General features: G+C 36.7%; 2 protein-coding genes across 2 annotated transcripts; both read right to left on the minus strand.

Moving 5' to 3' along the window:
- Positions 1-282: 282 nt before the first annotated feature.
- On the minus strand, positions 283-4,211 carry entpd2a.2 (ectonucleoside triphosphate diphosphohydrolase 2a, tandem duplicate 2). The gene is made up of 9 exons (XM_042724041.1): positions 3,795-4,211; positions 3,284-3,401; positions 3,011-3,161; positions 2,639-2,798; positions 2,297-2,524; positions 1,934-2,197; positions 1,179-1,298; positions 702-836; positions 283-608 (listed from the first exon to the last, which is right to left on the minus strand). The coding sequence occupies exons 1-9, from the start codon at positions 3,900-3,902 to the stop codon at positions 405-407; spliced, it is 1,488 nt and encodes a 495-aa protein (XP_042579975.1). The 5' UTR covers positions 3,903-4,211; the 3' UTR covers positions 283-404.
- A 1,756-nt stretch (positions 4,212-5,967) lies between these two features.
- LOC109061149 (ectonucleoside triphosphate diphosphohydrolase 2-like) lies at positions 5,968-14,823 on the minus strand. The gene is made up of 9 exons (XM_019078278.2): positions 14,594-14,823; positions 10,451-10,568; positions 9,507-9,657; positions 8,978-9,137; positions 8,650-8,877; positions 8,301-8,564; positions 7,879-7,998; positions 7,472-7,606; positions 5,968-6,699 (listed from the first exon to the last, which is right to left on the minus strand). The coding sequence occupies exons 1-9, from the start codon at positions 14,720-14,722 to the stop codon at positions 6,496-6,498; spliced, it is 1,509 nt and encodes a 502-aa protein (XP_018933823.1). The 5' UTR covers positions 14,723-14,823; the 3' UTR covers positions 5,968-6,495.
- Between the last annotated feature and the right edge of the window lie 4,038 nt (positions 14,824-18,861).

Here is an 18,861-nt window from a genome sequence, read left to right on the forward strand (position 1 = left end):
CATCCAATAAACTCTTCTGTTCAGCCAATTGAGGATCAGAAACTAAGAGGTTTATGCAACAGTAGGTGGCTAAAAAAAGAAATATTTCCTTGCTCTAGATTTCCACATTCACCAAAGTAATTAAGAAGTGGAAGCAAGGCCGTTTAAAGACCAGATAGGATTTCTGAAATGTTAGTGTGCTGGTTCTATTTTTCTGAAGAGGTCTTTACATATTAATTAATGTCAACTTAATATTTAACATACATCTTCCACATCAATTTTACAGTGAATTACATGACACAATCTGATGTTTTTTTTATTATTTTTTTTATTTTAAGTCATTACAAGAGTTTATACTTTTTCATATACTGCATATACGTACAGCTTTTTCCTTAAGGACAGAAAAACTCTTTAGTGCATAATGATCAACAACATAATTTAGTGGCATTCTTTTGGTAGGTTCGCAGCAGAAAAAATATAGACGCAATAAGAAGGACTGAGAAGAGGAAGACAGCAGCACGCCAGGCATCTGGGAGCAGTGTTTTTCTCACAAGCACATTTTCAGCTGGCAGCAAGTTGCTTAAACTTAGCATGTAGCCAAGGGACCAGCCGACAGAAGTGTCTTCAGCCTGCAAACCAAAGTAACATGTTGACACTGGCTTGACAGGATATGATAACTATGACTTAAAACGGCATATAGAGCTGTCTTCCCGAGGGCTTACTTTCTCCCGAAAGGAGATGTGTGGGAAGGAGAGATCATTGAAGCCATATCCATTAATCAGGAGCACCTGCAGAAGGATTGAATCTGCACAGTAATCCCTCAAATGGTTCTCCTCATCAGGAAACTTATTCTGCATCTGAGAGAGAGGGAGTTAGAAAGAGATATTGCCTGGGGAAATATTTAAAATTTCATCCCATTTAAGTTTAATTAAAAACTAGGCCTAGGAATTATTCGCTCTGACGAGTCTGGTAAAACACTTGAGAGTGGTGGATTGAATTCCACAAACAGCTTAAATATTGCATCAGTTGTTAATGATTGAATCAAACAATGCAAAATGAACATAGGCCTATTAATAATATCTTTTCATAGAGGGAAATGGCAAGTTCTCTTAAATGGTTGCTGTAGAATGTTCTTAAATGTTTTCTGGTCAATTACTGACAAGTCAATTTAAAATTGCAGGGCTCAAAATTAGATTTACCTCCTGAAAGCTCATGTTGCAGACAACGCAGATGGCATCCTCTAAATCTGCTGGAGACGTGATGGTGGTGCCTGCAGCTTTCTCGAGGAACGAATGAGTGTAGAAAAAAGCAGAAAATGCCTGCACCAAAAAAAAAAGTGAAAGTGATAGTGACGTTACATTCAGCCAAGTATGGTGACCCATACTCAGAATTCGTGCTCTGCATTTAACCTATCCAAAGTGCACACACACAGCAGTGAACACACACACACCGTGAACACACACCCGAAGCAGTGGCAGCCATTTATGCTGCGGTGCCCGGGGAAATAAAGAGGAATTAGCTACTGTAGGCCTTATCACATTAAAACAATGCAGTGCATCTAGGGATGCAAAGCAGTGTTTTATTCACTAAGAAGAACTGACTCATTGGAGTCATTAGTAAAGGAAATCAAACTACAGGCTGCACTGTTTGTTTGTGATTCACTAAAAAGAACTGACTCATTAAAGTCATTCATTCTGTAATCATATACTTGTCGTGCTGTCTTGTTCACGCTATATATTCAGTAGAATTGTTACAGCATCATGAGTAAAGTCAGAGTATTTTTGTACAATGTTTCATCTCCTTTAAAGGAAGAATGCAAGACCAACGGTTATTAGAACTGAGCGTCATTTGGTTTTGTTCTTATTTTAGTCATTACAGCATATTTAAAACAATACAATAGAATTGAATGCACAAGGTTTAAATTTTCCATATTAAGCACTCTAGAAACTCGTACCATAAAGTTTCCAGTAATGTTGGGCTGGAAGACTCCATCGAAAGAGCATCTGGAATAAGAACAGTTGTTAAAAGAGAAGAGACGAGAAACGTTTCCCAGGCATTGATCGTAGTTTCCTGTGCCTTTGATTTGCAGGACATCATCAGGTTTATAAGGAGTTTGTCTTTTAATGCATGGAGTATCAAACACACTGCTCAGCTTTACAGAGTCACTGTAACCTGCAGGATAGCAGGGATGAACTATGGAACGGTCCGAACCCTGAATCTATAAGATACATAAAAAAGAAAAAAAAACATCAGAAGTTATACAATCAAGTTAATCAGCTTGTCTGATGATCATTTAGACTAAAGGTCTGCACTTAACCTTGATCAGAAGTGCAAGCAGTCTGAGTAACACCTGGTCTCTCCCATAACACAGAAAGCTCTGAGTGTAAATCTGATAGTCTCGTCCATATAGCCGCAGTTGCATCAGATTGTCCTTGTTCTCCACCGTCTGTTTAGTTTCAAAGGTGATCTGAGTAGAAGCTCCACCCAAGTCTAGCGCACCAGCCGTGTCTTTGCCTGGAGAGAGCCATTGACCCACAAAACCATACTAGAGAAATAAAGGAAAGAAAAAAGAGAGAGTATACATAAAATCAAGTGGCATCTGTAAGATATTCTCTGAAATATTTATCTTTGAACGTCAATACAGAACTTCAGCCCTTACCGTAATAAATTTCTCAAGCAGGTAGTTGACTGTGACCCATCCATAAGCTCCCTCCTCTTGTCCACTTAAGATTGTGGCCCCTTTGAAGCTGAATGGGTAGGTCTTCAGTTTTTCTGCCACTTCTTTCAAAACCTCATCAGACTCTTTGGGTTTAGAAATACTGTGTGATAGAACAAAAACATAATTATATTTGTTATCTGTGATTCATTATATAGCTTTCCAATCTATTCATAAGCATATAAACATGTGATGTGAAACATGCATTGTTGTACAATTTGTTGTTGTGACAGTGGGCTCTGAGAAAAGAAGTTAAAAAATCGAATATATTAAATATAAACATCTAAAATGAATGAGTGTATATTTCTGACTCACTTCAGTAGTCTCATGCCCGCTGTGGCCCCGAGATACACAGGTGTGAGTTTGTGTCTTGACTTTGGGATCTCCTGCATGGCTTTTTCCATGCATTCCTCAAGACTACTGGCTGCTCCTCCTCTGTTACCTGCATAACTGGAGATCCCACCTCCTGGGTAGGAGAGAGAAAAATAATAAACAAAAAGATACTTTGAAAAATTGGATGAGTGATAAGTGGGAAACTAAGATGATTTTATGCATTTTTTATTTTATTTTTTCACTATACTTACTCACCCTTCACATGACACTCGCTGTGTTGACTGACTATGCCGGTACCATTCTGCTTGTCTGCCGGCCATTTGTAGATAAACATAGAAGTATGAGAGGATCCAGCGTCCAGGACGATTCCATACTGAGAACAAACACAACAGCAGCCAAAATCAAAGCTAAGGCTAAAAAAGCTAATCACAGACTTTTTAATAAGTGATGGCACTTCTTGCACCTATTTATTATAACTAAAATAAATGCCTGAAAAATATAACTTAAGTGTTCTTTCAAATCAGTTAGATTTTTTTCTTATTTAATAAGAGGTTTCACAAGAATCTATTTAATGTTTCTGATCTGTTCATGGAAGGAGCAACAGCAATTGGCTGCCTGCCACATGCCAGAAAAAGATTCATCTACCTCTCAACAGATTTTTTTTTCTATAGTCAAATCCAATAAAAGCTCTCTGTCTGGTCAGCCTTGTGTTGTCTTCGTCAGATTTGTAGCCTATTTCACCTATGAACAACTAAAGTGTCATTACCATGAGCTGTGCTTGTCCTTTGATGTCTTCAGTGTTGATGACGAGCAAAAGAATGCCTATAAATGAAATAAAAAGTGCTGCAATTGCAGTACATATTTGCAATTGCATTGTAATCTACTGTAAACAAAAAAATATTGACATTTGCTGATCGACTAATAGTCGACTGTAGCCAGGATGTTGTAGAATACTGATTTCGACACGTTAGTAAACCAACCTGTCAGACCTGCTCAGACATGCAAACCATATCATCTGTCTCAAGTTATTGTAAACATTATATGAAGCATATGACTGTCAAAGTGTGTATTTTTTTTACTGCTGACTTTATACTTTTTGATTGTGTGTTAAACCTGTAGCCTGCATGCTGATGTTCAGCTTTGGTAACTCAGTCAGGGTTTTTAATGGTCCACGCAGTTGGTTGGCTGTATGTAGTGCAGTGCTGGAACAAAATATATTTACATAGTAGTAGTTAAAGCAATCTTTTAAGGATCAACAAAAGAAACATCACTGTTTTTGTGCCTTAAAGGGTTAGTTCAACCAAAAATGAAAATTAGGCTGTGTTTTACTTACCCCTGTGGCATCCTACAGTAGGTGTATATTACTTACTTCTTTCAGACGAATCCAGTCAGAGTTATATTAAAAATTGTCTTTGATCTTTCAAGCTCTATTATTGCAGTCAGCAGGTGTTGCATTGCTTCAGTCCAAAAGACATGAAATATAAAGCTCCCATCCGTAAAAAAAAGTGTCTCACATTGTTCCGGGGGGGGGGGGGGGGGGGGTCTGGGTGAACAAAGGCCTCCTGTAGCGAATCGATGCGTTTTTGCAAGAAAAAAAATCCATATTCAAAACGTAATAATCACTTTAATTTAGCTTGTGCCAAGAGTTGTACACAGAAACAGTTCCGGGAGCATAACGTATGGGTTCAACATTGCGCATGCACCAGTGAGTCTCATGAAAACCAACGTTTGTTTACAGGATCAAAAGAAGCAAAATTTCCTTACTTTAGCAAAGGAAAACCTGCTTCCTCTTGGCATATATCGAAATCCTCTGAAATTCTTCTTTACAAATCCTCGTTTTGTACTTCTAATTAGTGACCATTGTTTTGTTTTGATCTCTCCGCGTGCGTCACTTCTGAGCGGTGCATGCACAAAGCTGACCTCATACGTAATTCCCCCAGAACTGCTTCCATTTTCAACAGTGAGCACAAGCTAGATACAAGTGACTATTCCGTTTTGAATATGGATATTTTTCTTACAAAATTGCATCAGTTCTTTCATCAGAAAGAAGAAAGTGCTCCTGTAGCTCAAGTGGTAGAGCATTGCGTTAACTAGTGCAAGGTTGGGGGTTCGATTCCCCGGGAATACATGATAGGAAAAAATTGATAGCCTGAATGCACTGTAAGTTGCTTTGGATAAAAGCGTCTGCTAAATGCATACTGATTGTACTTTAGTTTGCTTTGGGTGGAATTTTTTGATAAATTGGAGAAGTGTGAGACACTTTTTTTTATGGAAGGACGCTTTTTATTTCACGTCTTTTGGATTGAAGCAATGCAACACCTGCTGATTGCAACGATAGAGCTTGAAAGATCAAAGACCATTTTTAATGTAACTCCGACTGGATTCGTCTGAAAGAAGAAAGTCATATACACCTAGGATGCCTCGGGGGTGAGTAAAACACAGCCTAATTTTCATTTTTGGGTGAACTAACCCTTTAAAATGTCTAGAGGTCAGAGACTATGAAGTACTAAGACACAAAACGTTCCTCATTAAATAACAACAGACAATATGCATTTTGAAAAGGACTATGATTTTAAATTGAACATATTCAGTAGGAATGATTTAAAAATGAAGAGCCACATATAGGATAGCTATTGATTGTATTCCAAAAGTGTTGGGGGAAACAAATATATGTAAAAGTGAACAGATTCTGTCCTGTGTTGACATATTTCTGAAATTTAGGCAAGACATATTTAAGGGCTCTTTTTTTTTAACAGTCGATAGTCTGTGGTTACATCAGACTTGAACATGATTGGCTGCAGGTGGTGTTAGGTGGAGGGACATTCTCATTCTTGAGAGCATTTAATTGGACCAAAATCTGTGTATCAGCATCATTAATACAAGGACTAAAGGCCAAACACATTCAGTGTTTCATTATATCTACAAAATACAGAAAGAAATTGTAAATACTTAAACTTATTTAATATTACAAAAGCTTTTCTGATTCAGCAGAAATAGAAACAGGCAATTCCATTTCAAAATCAAATACATTCTTCTATTTGCATAGCTAAATTTTCAAGATTTTCCATTTTGAATGTTTTCAGTGCTTTAGACTTTGGTTTACAGAACATTGCATAGTACACAAATGAATCTAGAAAAAGGTTTCAAAACAAGAATACATAATATGATATTAAGGCACAGCATTGTAAACATAACAAACATACATTTAACATTATGAAAAGATAGACATCTTGACATGATTGTCACTGATGAATTAGATTTAACACTTCTAAAATTAAGTCTCCTGTTGTACAATCTCTTCTAAAATGATCATTTATATAAAATGTGCTTGATAAGAAATTGGTGATTGAAATGAGTTTGAGGAAATGTGATACAAAAAGTATTTTGTGCATCTGTGTTGTTTTCAATGTACTGTAAACAGAAGCATTATAACAATGTACATATGGAGCAAAATAACTCTATCATCATTAAATGACATTACCAGTGTCTTTCTTACGGATGGCTCGCAACAAAAAATATAGCGCCACAATAAGAAGGAAGCAAAAGAGGACGATCAGAGCACTCCAGGCACCTGAGCGCAGTGATTTCCTCAGTAAAACATCTTCAGCAGGCAGCAGGTTACTTAGGCTTAGCATGTAGCCAAGGGACCAGCCAACAGATGTGCCTCCCGCCTGCAAACCAAAGCAACATGTTAACATTTTTTTTGATCTAGAGGGGTCCACTTATTGACCAAGCTTTAGGGAAATGTTCACACAAAAATAAACATTTACTGAAAATACTGCTCACCCTCAAAACATTTCTCACCCTTAGGCCATCCAAGATGTAGATGAGTTTGGTTCTTCATCCGAACGAATGGAGGAATTTAGCATTACATCACTTGCTCACCAACGAATCCTCTGTAGTGACTGGGTACCATCAGAATGAGAGTTCAAACAGCCGATAAAAGCATTACAATAATCCATCAATTAATGTCCAGTGAAGTGAAAAGCTGCATGTTTTTATTACCAAATCTCATTCTGATGGCACCCATTCACTGCAGAGGATCCATTGATGAGCAAGTGATCTAACGCTAAATTATCTCAAATCTGTTCTGATGAAGAAACCACATAATTCTAGGATGGCTTGAGAGTAAGTACATTTTCAGCAAATTTTAATTTTTTTGGTGAACTATTCCTTTAAATCAACACAAAAAGCTATTATACTCCTGTAATGTGATGACTATTCGTTTTTGAAAATTAAGAAAAAAATGAAATATAGTACTTGATTTTATTCATGTGAAATTGACTGGACAGTGAAAAGTGCTCTCTATGTGACAAATGTTTGGAAGGAAGGAGTTGAAAAATTAGAGAGCTTGGTGATATCAAAAAGAAATTTTGTATGCCTATAAATAGGGAACGTGCATTAAGGAGGTAAATATAGATTTTTGCAAACAGGTCTAACTACCTTCTTCTGGAAGGAGATGTGCGGGAAGGAGCGAAAATCAAAGCCATATCCATTGACCAGGAGCACCTGCACAAAGGCAGAGACTGTGCAGTAGTCCTTCAAATGGCTTTCATGACCCTGAAATTGATTTCTCATCTAGGGCAAAGAAAATGAAATAGAAAGTTGAGAGGAATATCTGAAAGTAATTTAATAAAGGTTGGCTAAATAAATAAGTTAAATATTCAATATTGCTTCATTTACAAAAATAAAAATAAAAAAGTGTATATATAAAATAACATCTTCATATAAGATAGAGTAAGTTCTCTTAATCTGAGAATCTGAGGCTCTCAATCATTGGTCGATTGCTGAGATATGGGGAAAGTCATCTCAGAATAGCAGGGCTCAAAATTAGCTCAGCAGGGCAGTACCTTCTCAAAGCTCATGTTGCAGACAACATGGGTAGCCTCCTCTAAATATTCTGGGGACGTGATGCTGATGCCTGTTGCTTCCTGAAGAAAGGAATGGGTGTAGAAAAATGCAGAAAATGCCTGTGCCAGAGAAAGAAAAAATGGTGACGGAGAGAGAAAGATCAATAATCAAATAAGCAATAAGCAAAATTGTAATAGTGACACGTGCAATCTGAGTGAGTAACATGCAATCTGACACTGAGTGCCCAGAAAATGAATTCATGATTTATTTTAATGCTTTGAGCTGTCACACTTAATAACTGCTTACATGTTAAAATAACCAGTAAAGACATTAATGTTGCCAAAGGCAAGAGAGACAAAGGAACAAATTGCATGTTATGCTGGTTGATAAAATATATATTAAGCACTCTAGAAACTCGTACCATAAAGTTTCCAGTAATGTTGGGCTGGAAGACTCCATCAAAAGAGCATCTGGAATAAGAACAGTTGTTTAAAGAGAAGAGACGAGAAACATTTCCCAGGCATTGATCGTAGTTTCCTGTGCCTTTGATTTGCAGGACATCATCAGGTTTATAAGGAGTTTGTCTTTTATTGCATGGAGTATCAAACACACTGCTCAGCTTTACGGAGTCACTGTAACCTGCAGGATAGCAGGGATGAACTATGGAGTGGTCTGAACCCTGAATCTATAAGATATAAAGAGGAAACATCAGAAGATATACTCTAAATATGATCAAATAAGTTCATTTAGACTAAAGGTCTGCACTTAACCTTGATCAGAAGTGCGAGCAGTCTGAGTAACACCTGGTCTCTCCCATAACACAGAAAGCTCTGAGTGTAAATCTGATAGTCTCGTCCGTACAGCCGTAGTTTCATCAGATTGTCCTTGTTCTCCACTGTCTGTTTAGTTTCAAAGGTGATCTGAGTAGAAGCTCCACCAAAGTCTAGAGCACCAACTGTGTCTCTGCCTGGAGAGAGCCACTGACCCACAAAACCATACTAGAGAAATGAAAGAGAAAAATGTAGGGTAATGGCCAGTACCAAATATAGTAAAGGACATTCAGATGTTGTGAGATACGCAGAATGGCTAACACTGTACCTTGATGTAATTCTCAAGCAGGTAGTTTACTGTGACCCATCCATAAGCTCCCTCCTCTTGTCCACTTAAGATTGTGGCCCCTTTGAAGCTGAATGGGTAGGTCTTCAGTTTGTCTGCCACTTCTTTCAAAACCGCATCAGACTCTTTGGGTTTAGAAATACTGTGTGATATGACACAAATGCATTTTTGTTTTTTTTTTCTGAAAAATTCCACTTTTAATACAATCTCTTCTCTCTCTCTATACTTTTTTCAGGATTCTTTGATGGATAGAAAGTTCAAAGAACAGCATTTACATGAAACTAAACCATTTTTAACACTATAACTGTCTTTTCTGTCACTTTTGACCAATTTTATCTATCATTGCTGATCAAAAGGTTTAATGTTTTTTTTTTTTTATTAACAATTTTACTGATCCCAAACAAACGGTAGTGTGTATTGCAACTTATACGAGGTAAGTTATATAGGATAATGATAAATCTGTGGTTATAAAAGCAGCTTTAGTCACAAAGGGGTGAGCTTTCTGACTCACTTCAGTAGTCTCATGCCCGCTGTGGCCCCGAGATACACAGGTGTGAGTTTGTGTCTTGACTTTGGGATCTCCTGCGTGGCTTTTTCCATGCATTCCTCAAGACTACTGGCTGCTCCTCCTTTGTTACCAGCATAACTGGAGATCCCACCTCCTGATTAGAGAAAATGAGAGAGGTAGAGAGAGGTCAATTCATCAGACAACTGAAACGAATAACAGAATTCCTCTTAATATCTTATGAACTCTGCATTTGCAAGATCTATCAGTTCCTATTTTACTGCCTGGAATGCCACAGACACTTGACTACCATAAATGCAACCAGACATGTTTTTAGGTGACTATTCCAGATGCTTCCGTAGAACATTGCCACTCAGCAATATTTGAGGGGTACTAGGAGTTCAAGATCCTAATTCTGTGAATGTCAGATCTCTAAAGAAGAGTGGAAGACTGAACCAAAGTGATGAAATTTTAAAAGGGCAAACTTAAGGCACCACCACAAAAAAAGGAAGCAGGCAACAATGTGTTGCAATTCAGCACTCTTCTTAACAATGCCATATCTCAGTCCAAATGAACTTTAATGCAAATGTTCAAGCAGTGGAAAAAAAATCAAGAACTAATTCATTACAATACATTCATATAATGAAGTAAAACATCTGATGTTGTCGTTTGGATTTTGTAATGTCTGTTCTGTGAGTGACTTTTGAGGAGTGTGATACATTTTAAAACAAAGATTTGAGTAATTTGTTTCTAAAAAAAGAATAAAATGAAGACAAAACAATGTATTTTGAGCTACAGTATTGCACAAGGTTTTAGCAGTCTCACATCCCTGTTGGATCATTCTTTTTCTTTCAGTTGTATTGCCTTACATTTAGTCTCATAACAGATATTTTTATCCAAGAGACTTTCAAATGAGGAATATCATTAGCCATTTATCATTAAATACTCACCCTTGGCATGACACTCGCTGTGTTGACTGACTACGCCGGTACCGTTCTGCTTGTCTGCTGGCCATTTGTAGATGAAAATGGTTGTATGAGAGGATCCAGCGTCCAGGACGATTCCATACTGAGAACAAACACAACAGCAAAAAAATGAGGCTAAAAACCTGTGGTGACAAGAATTTGGTTGCAAGGGGAGACATGCATACACAGACACACTGCCAAAATATACACCTTGAATTTGCTTTTATGCAAATGATTTTATCCACCAAAAAAGAACACATTAAATTCAAAAGTGACAATAAAACATTTATAATGGTACGACAATGGTTTCTATTTCAAATAAATGCTGTTCCTTTGAACTTTCTATTCAACAAAAAATCCTGAAAAACATGCATCACAGTTTGCACAAAAACAAATTTAGCAGCACAACATTGATAATAATAAGAAACGTTTCTTGACCACCAAATTTTTAGCATTGAAACATGGACTGAACAACATGATTGAAGTCTGACATGAGTTTATTGATCATTGATTAATCAGTTTGGTATTTTATTTCAGACTTTACTCCTGGATGGAGGATTCTATGCAGAGTCACACTTCAACTACGTTTAATGGTGCAACACTCAAATATTTAGTAGTGTGTAAATTCTAATGTAGGAACGATTTACGACTAACTATAAGTTATAACTTGCACATAACTGTTGTAACCTGCTCCAGGTAATTTGGGTCTCATGCTGCTAAAAACAGGGTGTGTAGTTGAGAATTAGATGTGGGAACTGATTTACACAGTTTTCACAGAGGAGCTGAAAATCACATAAAAAAAAAATCTCCTCTTTGGTTAGAATATGATTTTGTAACTTATTTAAACATATTAGATGCAGTTAATACTTGAGGTTTTCTGACTAATTAACCTGTCCAATTTACAACTCTACTAGATGCATCTTGTTGCTTTAAAAACTCATTTATTTTGAATTTTAAATGGTCAGGCCTCCTCCATAGCTAATTCATAATGTAATGCTGATTATTCAAGTGAACATGACTCACTTCTCTAGCCGCCTTTGCAAATATGAATATGATTTACTTAAACACTTTTTTGAAGTAGTGTAAAATGTTTGCTCTATGATTATAACAAATGTTTAACAACCTAAAGATCAAGAAATAACAAGCGTCATTTACATATGCCACAGACTCTCGTTTTCATCCCTTCCTTTAAACGCACACACCTGCAGTACACCTGCTTCCCAAAGGATTATGTATTTTAGGCAAGACACTGCCTGAACTTTATTCATTCATGCAAACCATGATAATCTCTTCAAAGTACATATATCTTGCCTTCCAGACTTTGTCTACAGTTTGCATACAGCCATTTTAGCTTAGTATAATAACAGCGTCTAGCAGCTCTTAAGTTCAATAGGCAACTCAAAACATGTTCAAGTTTGCCTTTCTATGTCAATGTTACTCTGCTTAGATTGTGCCATCAGTCACCTGTGTACCTAGTCTTCAAGAAATGATGTTACCCTGAAGCTAAACGGAATTGTCCAAATATACTGAAGGACTGTTAAGTAATTTAACAGTAATGGGTGTGTACGAGCAACATACTGGAACAAATACTATATGCAGAATTGCCAGATGTTCAAAAACACAATGACTCACTGTCATGTTTCTAAGAAGGAAAAGGGATTAGAGCATTGAATCAAAACGGCTGGGAAATACAAACAATGGGATCCAGCCAATATGAACAAGAGCTTTTATGCGTGTGAGACTGTAAATCAAAAAGAGAGTGCAGCTGGAGAAATATAACTCAACCTCTACTATCAGACAAAAAATAATAATCTAAATTTAGTTTGGCAAGTTGGCTATCAGGTATAATTACATTGCATGGTCATGCAGGCAAAAGCAATTAATAATTAATATTTGTTATGAAATATTCTTGTTGTAAGAGCTTTTGTCATTCTGAACACTTTATCATTTGTATGACAACATTATATAGAAATGAACTAACTTCAATATAACTGACAAGAGCATGTAAAATCTATTATGAATGCTCTAATTAAACATAAGATTCTATAAGGAATACAAATCATCTGCACTAAACTTTTATTGTTGTCTGGGTGGTCATTTACAAAAAGTATGTAAAGGTGTATTTCATTATTTGTGAGGGTCTATTTTAAGCACTGTGACAGTTTAAAACTGTCCTGATGGATAATGATCATTAAACTGCACTCTATTATGAGCTAACATGAACCATGTCAAAGATTTATGATCATTAGCTCTGAGCTGACGTCGATGATGTTCCAAAAAACAGCGTGGCCATGCTAATCTGAAATGGCACAAATTTGGCAGCAGGAACATACACCAAATTTGACAACATTAACTATTTATTTATTTATTTATTTATTTATTTTTTGTCTTTCATAAAAAAAAAGTATACACCATCTGAAAGCTTAATAAATAAGCTTTCCATTGATGTATTGTTTGTTAGCCAATATTTGGTTGAGATACAACTATTTGAAAATCTGGAATCTGAGGGTGCAAAAAATCTAAATATTGAGAAAATCACCTTTAAAGTTGTCCAAATGAAGTTCATAGCAATGCATATTACTAATCAAAAATTAAGTTTTTATATATTTATGGTAGGAAATGAACAAAATATCTTAATGGAACATGATCTTTAGGCCTACTTAATATCCTAATGATTTTTGGCATAAAATAAAAATAGATCATTTTGACCCATTCAATGTATTGTTGGCTATTTCTTATATACCCATGCTACTTATGGCTGGTTTTGTGGTCCAGGGTCACAAATATATGTAGAGAGAGAGAGAGAGAGAGAGAGAGAGAGAGAGAGAGAGAGAGAGAGAGAGAGAGAGAGAGAGAGAGAGAGAGAGAGAGAGGCGTCATGCCCATTCAGAGAAAGGGGGCACGTGCCCCCTCAGATTTTTTTTTGAGGGGGGGTTTTTTTTGATGCTTCTTAAAGAAGAAAAATAGTAGAATAATATTTTTTTTTTTTTTTGATATAATAACGCCGGCATGATTAAATTGTTAATCGCGTCGTATCAGCTTCGAAAATTCAAATCTGTGTTCGCTGGCTGGCGCTGCCAGATACAGATGCGTTTTTACAGCATTTAACCAATCACACACTATGCTGTTGAGCTTATGAATGCAATGACCAATCAGAGGTGTTCAGATGAGTCATCGCTAAAATACCGGTGTTTTCTTCACTCACTCGCTGTCTAAATACCTCTTTCTAGCGAATTCTCTCGTTACAACAAATTACAGATGTGTGTATGAATCTGTAAGTAATATATTAATGTTCTTTGCTCTCTTTCTGTACAATGAAAGTGTTATAAGTAGCCTAACTTACAATGTTTTTATTTATATTCTATTCATTTTATTCATGTTAAATTCACATTAAATATAAAGTCAGTCGTATTAAAAATATGTTATGGCATGACACCCATCTGTTACTTAAGTAAACAGACAGGTTTTTATGTATAGTTAATAGACTTCATTAGACAACTTTGACCATCGCCCACTATCAACTAGCATAATCTGTAAATGTGAGAATATTTCATGATATAGTTAATGCAGAATGTTTCGAATAAAAAGGAAAAACTAAATAAAATATCAGTTCTATTTTGGCTGCTGTGTGTCACATGATGACAACCCCCCCCCCACCCCCACTCCCCCACCCCCACTCCCACTCCCACTCGTGCCCCCTGAAAAATGAGTGCATGACGCCCCTATATATATATATATATATATATATATATATATATATATATATATATATGCTGGCTATATTGAAAAAAAAAAACCAATTGGGCTTAGAGAAAAGGCTTTTATTCTTTTATTTTAACTTTTGCAGTTTTCAATCTGAGAAAGAATCTCCATGGTTTCTCAGGTGGTCCACACTAAAGAGCCTTCTAAGCTGTACAAAATCAAACCTCACCGTGAGCAAGACAAGACAGCTGAAACTGCAGAGGAAGCGCTCGTGGTTAACTGATCGATACCGAACACATAAGCTGCTTATTTGTTGTCAAGGTCTTATAACGCGGTCAGCGTAACGTCGCGGCAATGTGCAATGTTCCCTTCACCTCTTTCGGGTTTGTAGCATGTGTGTGTCACGAATGAGAAAAATATTATTACCATAAACTCTGGCGTCTCTTTGACGTCTTCAGTGGGTACGACTAGCAGCAGAATGCCACAGACTGCGAGAAACAGAGCCGCAGTAGCAGTAATGATCCGACATTGCTGTTGGTTACCCATGGATACCATCCACGCGACGCGGTCCACACAAGACAAATGACTGCGTCTGCGACGACATTCGTTGGCAAGCCAGGTACTATTGTGACGTGTGTTAAATACAGGAGGCAAACCCAAGTGGGCATGGCACTAACATTCTTTCTCGTCATGTGTCCGTGGCGCAACAGGTCCTCGCCAATAAATCATATAGTCTACTTCATGCTTCATATGATTATAAAAGCTATGAAACATTAAAGAGTTACTGCCCAGGGCAAAATATTCAGATCGGTCAACACACGGTCACATTTGTGACAACATTCCCCAGTAGCATGTCGCTCTATAAGGGTTACAGTAGTCTTTATGGTTTTTTTAGGCTATTAAAACAGTTACGAAGCACATATTAAGTAAAAAGAATGTAGGTTACTAAAATAGGCTTATCAAATCAATAATTGTTAGAAATAATATAGTGTGTAAATTAAATAACATTTAAAACACACGTCACAGTTTCCTCCAGTATCCTAAAAAAAAACAAAAAAAAACATACTCAGCCACTGATTTAAAATCCACCTTTATTATATAGTTGACTTCTGTGAATGTATACTAGTGTGGTTGATTATATGATTATAATATTATAATTTTACTTAGAAGACAAATTCTTCTACAGCTTATATTCCTTTAAATTTTGAGTGGTGAAGAAGATTAACAAAATTAAAAAACAAACAAACAAGTATTTATAGATAATTTTGATCTCCACTGTTAACTGCTTTTTGAAAGAACACACACACACACACTTGTGAAATTTAACTTGAATCTACATTTTATTTTCTGAGATGTAACCCTTGTGACAACATATTTGTGTGATGATTGGCCCCACTAGTCTGTCAACTTTTGTCACAAAAACCACACTGCATTTTGTGTGAGGTGTTCCACACACAATGTCTGACAGCCATTTGCACTCATACTTGGAAGCTGTGCATCGTAGTTGATGCTTTGATGAAAGCTACAATGACTTTTGTTTTTTTCCGTTGTTTGAATGTGTGGTTAATGTTGCAGTCTGTGCAGATGTGTGTGAAGTGCTAAGCAGACAAACAAGGCTGCATGGCAGGTTGTGTTGCGTCAAACAAGAAAAAGATCTTGAGATCCTTGTTTTTAGACAAGGTTTATCTCTTATTCTGCAATAAAACTGTCACCAGGATGGTAAACAAATTACAAAAACATTGAAGGTGCAACATGACCATTATCGCACTGTGCTCATACTGCAGTGCAGGAGATGTAGCCTATTGGAAACTATGAGCAGATGCATAGTCATTTGTCATAGAAAATGCTTGTGTGGCAAGAGAATTTATTTAAAATTTAAGTAGGACCTGCGTTATGCGACGTAAACAAATTATAACCACAGACAATATGAATCATTGAACAGAGCTATTATAATTTAACAACTATTTTCATTCCACGTTATATTCATATGTCTACAAGTGCTACTGATAATTCATCTATACATTACTGCAGTATATATAATATTTTTTTCTGTCAAAGATGAGTCAGTCTCTGTGTGCCCTTTGGAACAGTCTTTATAAGCTGCTTTATTCAGCATCACAGCTTCAGGCTGGTCCATATGAAGAAAGCCTTTGCTGATTCATATCAAACAGCACATACTCCGAACTGTGCTCTGGTTCCTGGCACATGTGGTTAACAATGAAACACTGGTAGTTCCACAGCAGAAGCAGCACCATGCCACACAGGGCCAGCATTACCAGGCTGCCCAGCAGAAGGCGCTGTTTGTCCAGGAAGCATCCGTTCTGACAGCTCTCATCAGTGAGATGTGTGTACCTCCACAGAGATCTCTTCAGCACAGATCCTGGGCGCTGATGTGGATACAGAGACACGACGAAATCTTTTGTTTGTGCTGTGCTCATTGTACGGGGAGTACTCAGAGATTCTTACAAGCTGCCTGCTGTGGGAAAAACAAGGGGTAGTGTAGCAGAGATGAGATGAATATTGCAGTTCATGTTGCACAGGTCTGGCTAGGGCTTTTGTGATTTTGTAAATATAAATATGCATACAATCCTTTCAGATATAGAATTCATAATTGTTAGGGTATAAATTAACTACATTTTCAGTGGTGTGAAAGTTCATTTATTTTCTTAATAGTGATGTTTTTTCAAAGTATGGTTTCATGACCCCAGGGTAAAAAGAGATGCTAACCTCAATATTAAACTACAAGTGTGAAATGTTTCAGTATTTAGAATACAACTTTTTAAAGGGTTAGTTCATCCAAAAATGACAATTCTGTCATTAATTACTCACCTTCATGTCGTTTTAAACCCGTAAGACCTTCGTTCATCTTTGAAACACAAATTAAGATATTTTATGATGAAATCTGAGAGCTCTCTGACCCTTCATAGACAGCAAGGATACTATCACGATCAAGGCACAGAAACGTAGCAAGGACATCAGTAAAATAGTCCATGTGGCATCAGGGGTTCAACCATAAGTATACGAAGCAGCGAGAATAATTTTTGTGCTCAAAGAAAATAATAACATAATTTATTCAACACTTCTTCTCCCCGAGTTACCGTCTTCTGCCATTTTGGACAGTAGGCCCACCCCACATCGTAATCAGCGTTGTTTACGTTCAGCATTGCGCATGCTTTATCCTGAACGCAAACAACGCTGATTACATTGATTACGTTCAGGGGTACTCTCCAAAATGGAGGAAGGCGGTAACTCAAGGAGAAGAATTGTTGAACAAGTTATGTTATTATTGTTTTCTTTGCACACAAAAAGTATTCTCGCTACTTTGTAAACTTACGGTTGAACCCCTGATGTCACAGGGACTATTTTACTGATGTCCTTGATACGTTTCTGTGCCTTGATCGTGATAGTATCCTTGCTGTCAATGGAGGGTCAGAGAGATCCCAGATTTCTTAATTTGTGTTCCGAAGATGAATGTCTTATGGGTTTGGAACGACATGAGGGTGAGTAACTAATGACAGAATTTTCATTTTTGGGTGAACTAACCCTTTAAATTAATCAGTTCGTTCAGACTCCCTGTACTATAACTATAATTATGAATTGGTTATGTAAAGGTGTTCAGGTTATTCAGGTGTTTTTTTTTTTTTTTTTTTTTGCAGTTATTCAGTATGACTTTACCTGCTCAAGTTTACTACTATCATTCTAAATAAGAATGTTTTTATGGCTCTGATTAAATTATACATTTTATCATTGTATTTTATTTATTTATAAAAACATTCCCCTTGGTATCTTTAATGTAGTTAGCTACTTTTTGTTTGTAGCTTGTAGTGTAGCTAACTGCTGTTTTGAAACAGTAGCTTGACTGTAGTTTAACTGTTTCAAATTATGATTCATTTGTAGCTTGACAGGCTTTACTTTCAACATTCACTAACATTGAAATGCATATAAATATCTTATATTGACTGGGTTCTAAATCCAATCCTTATATGGCAACATATTTTCATCAATTTTTTAACCATAAAGGACCTGAAATAGACTCTAAATAGAAGAGTTATATATAAAAAAAAAAAAAAACAACTATATATGTTTTATGGCCTTTTTGACAGAGGGGTGCATCAAAAACACCCTAGTTTACTGAAATGCCACATTAACTAGATTCCGGTGAGAGTTAAATAAGCTGGTTCGTCTACCATGGCAGTGATAAAACAGGACAAATGCAATATAAACACAAAAAGCCTACCTTGCCAGTTGATGTAGAAGCTGTAGGACTGCTAGCTAGACAAACAAGCATCAGGTTACAAGATGCCCCAGGGTTTGTCCATTCACTGACTTGTACTCCTGTTTGGATTACTTCTGCTCAGAATGTCAAAGCAAACAGATTCAGAACAGCTCCTCCTCTCCTGTCTTGGCACAGCACCTTCTCCACACCAGATTGTGACCATGTCTGTTTAATGTGAGAGGCGGATTGTGCAATGATAATTAATTTTCTGTGATTTAAAAAATTATACTTTCCATCCATCACTGTGGCTGTACATATGAATGAATATTCCCCACAGTACATTATTTGTACCTACTGTAAAAAACACTTACAACTGCTTCCACATATTTCAGAAAGCCCTGAAAGATTAAAATAGATTTAGTCAGTTGTTTTTTGCCTTGATCGTGACAGTGAAACAAATGGCTGTGCGTGCTCTCAC

Source organism: Cyprinus carpio, chromosome B5, assembly GCF_018340385.1.
Source record: "Cyprinus carpio isolate SPL01 chromosome B5, ASM1834038v1, whole genome shotgun sequence".
NCBI classification, from domain to species: Eukaryota; Metazoa; Chordata; class Actinopteri; order Cypriniformes; family Cyprinidae; genus Cyprinus; species Cyprinus carpio.

What these genes read in the sequence shown, in the direction of transcription:
- entpd2a.2 (XM_042724041.1), bottom strand. Translation starts at nt 3,902, where the DNA reads ATGCAATTGCAAATATGTACTGCAATTGCAGCACTTTTTATTTCATTT. An exon ending in TGCTTGAGAAATTTATTACG is followed by an intron (nt 2,525 to 2,638) that starts GTAAGGGCTGAA and finishes TTATTTCTCTAG; the next exon opens with TATGGTTTTGTGGGTCAATG. An exon ending in GCAACATGAGCTTTCAGGAG is followed by an intron (nt 837 to 1,178) that starts GTAAATCTAATT and finishes CCTCTCTCTCAG; the next exon opens with ATGCAGAATAAGTTTCCTGA.
- LOC109061149 (XM_019078278.2), bottom strand. Translation starts at nt 14,722, where the DNA reads ATGGTATCCATGGGTAACCAACAGCAATGTCGGATCATTACTGCTACT. An exon ending in TGCTCGCACTTCTGATCAAG is followed by an intron (nt 8,565 to 8,649) that starts GTTAAGTGCAGA and finishes TATATCTTATAG; the next exon opens with ATTCAGGGTTCAGACCACTC. An exon ending in ACATTACTGGAAACTTTATG is followed by an intron (nt 7,999 to 8,300) that starts GTACGAGTTTCT and finishes TCTCTGGCACAG; the next exon opens with GCATTTTCTGCATTTTTCTA.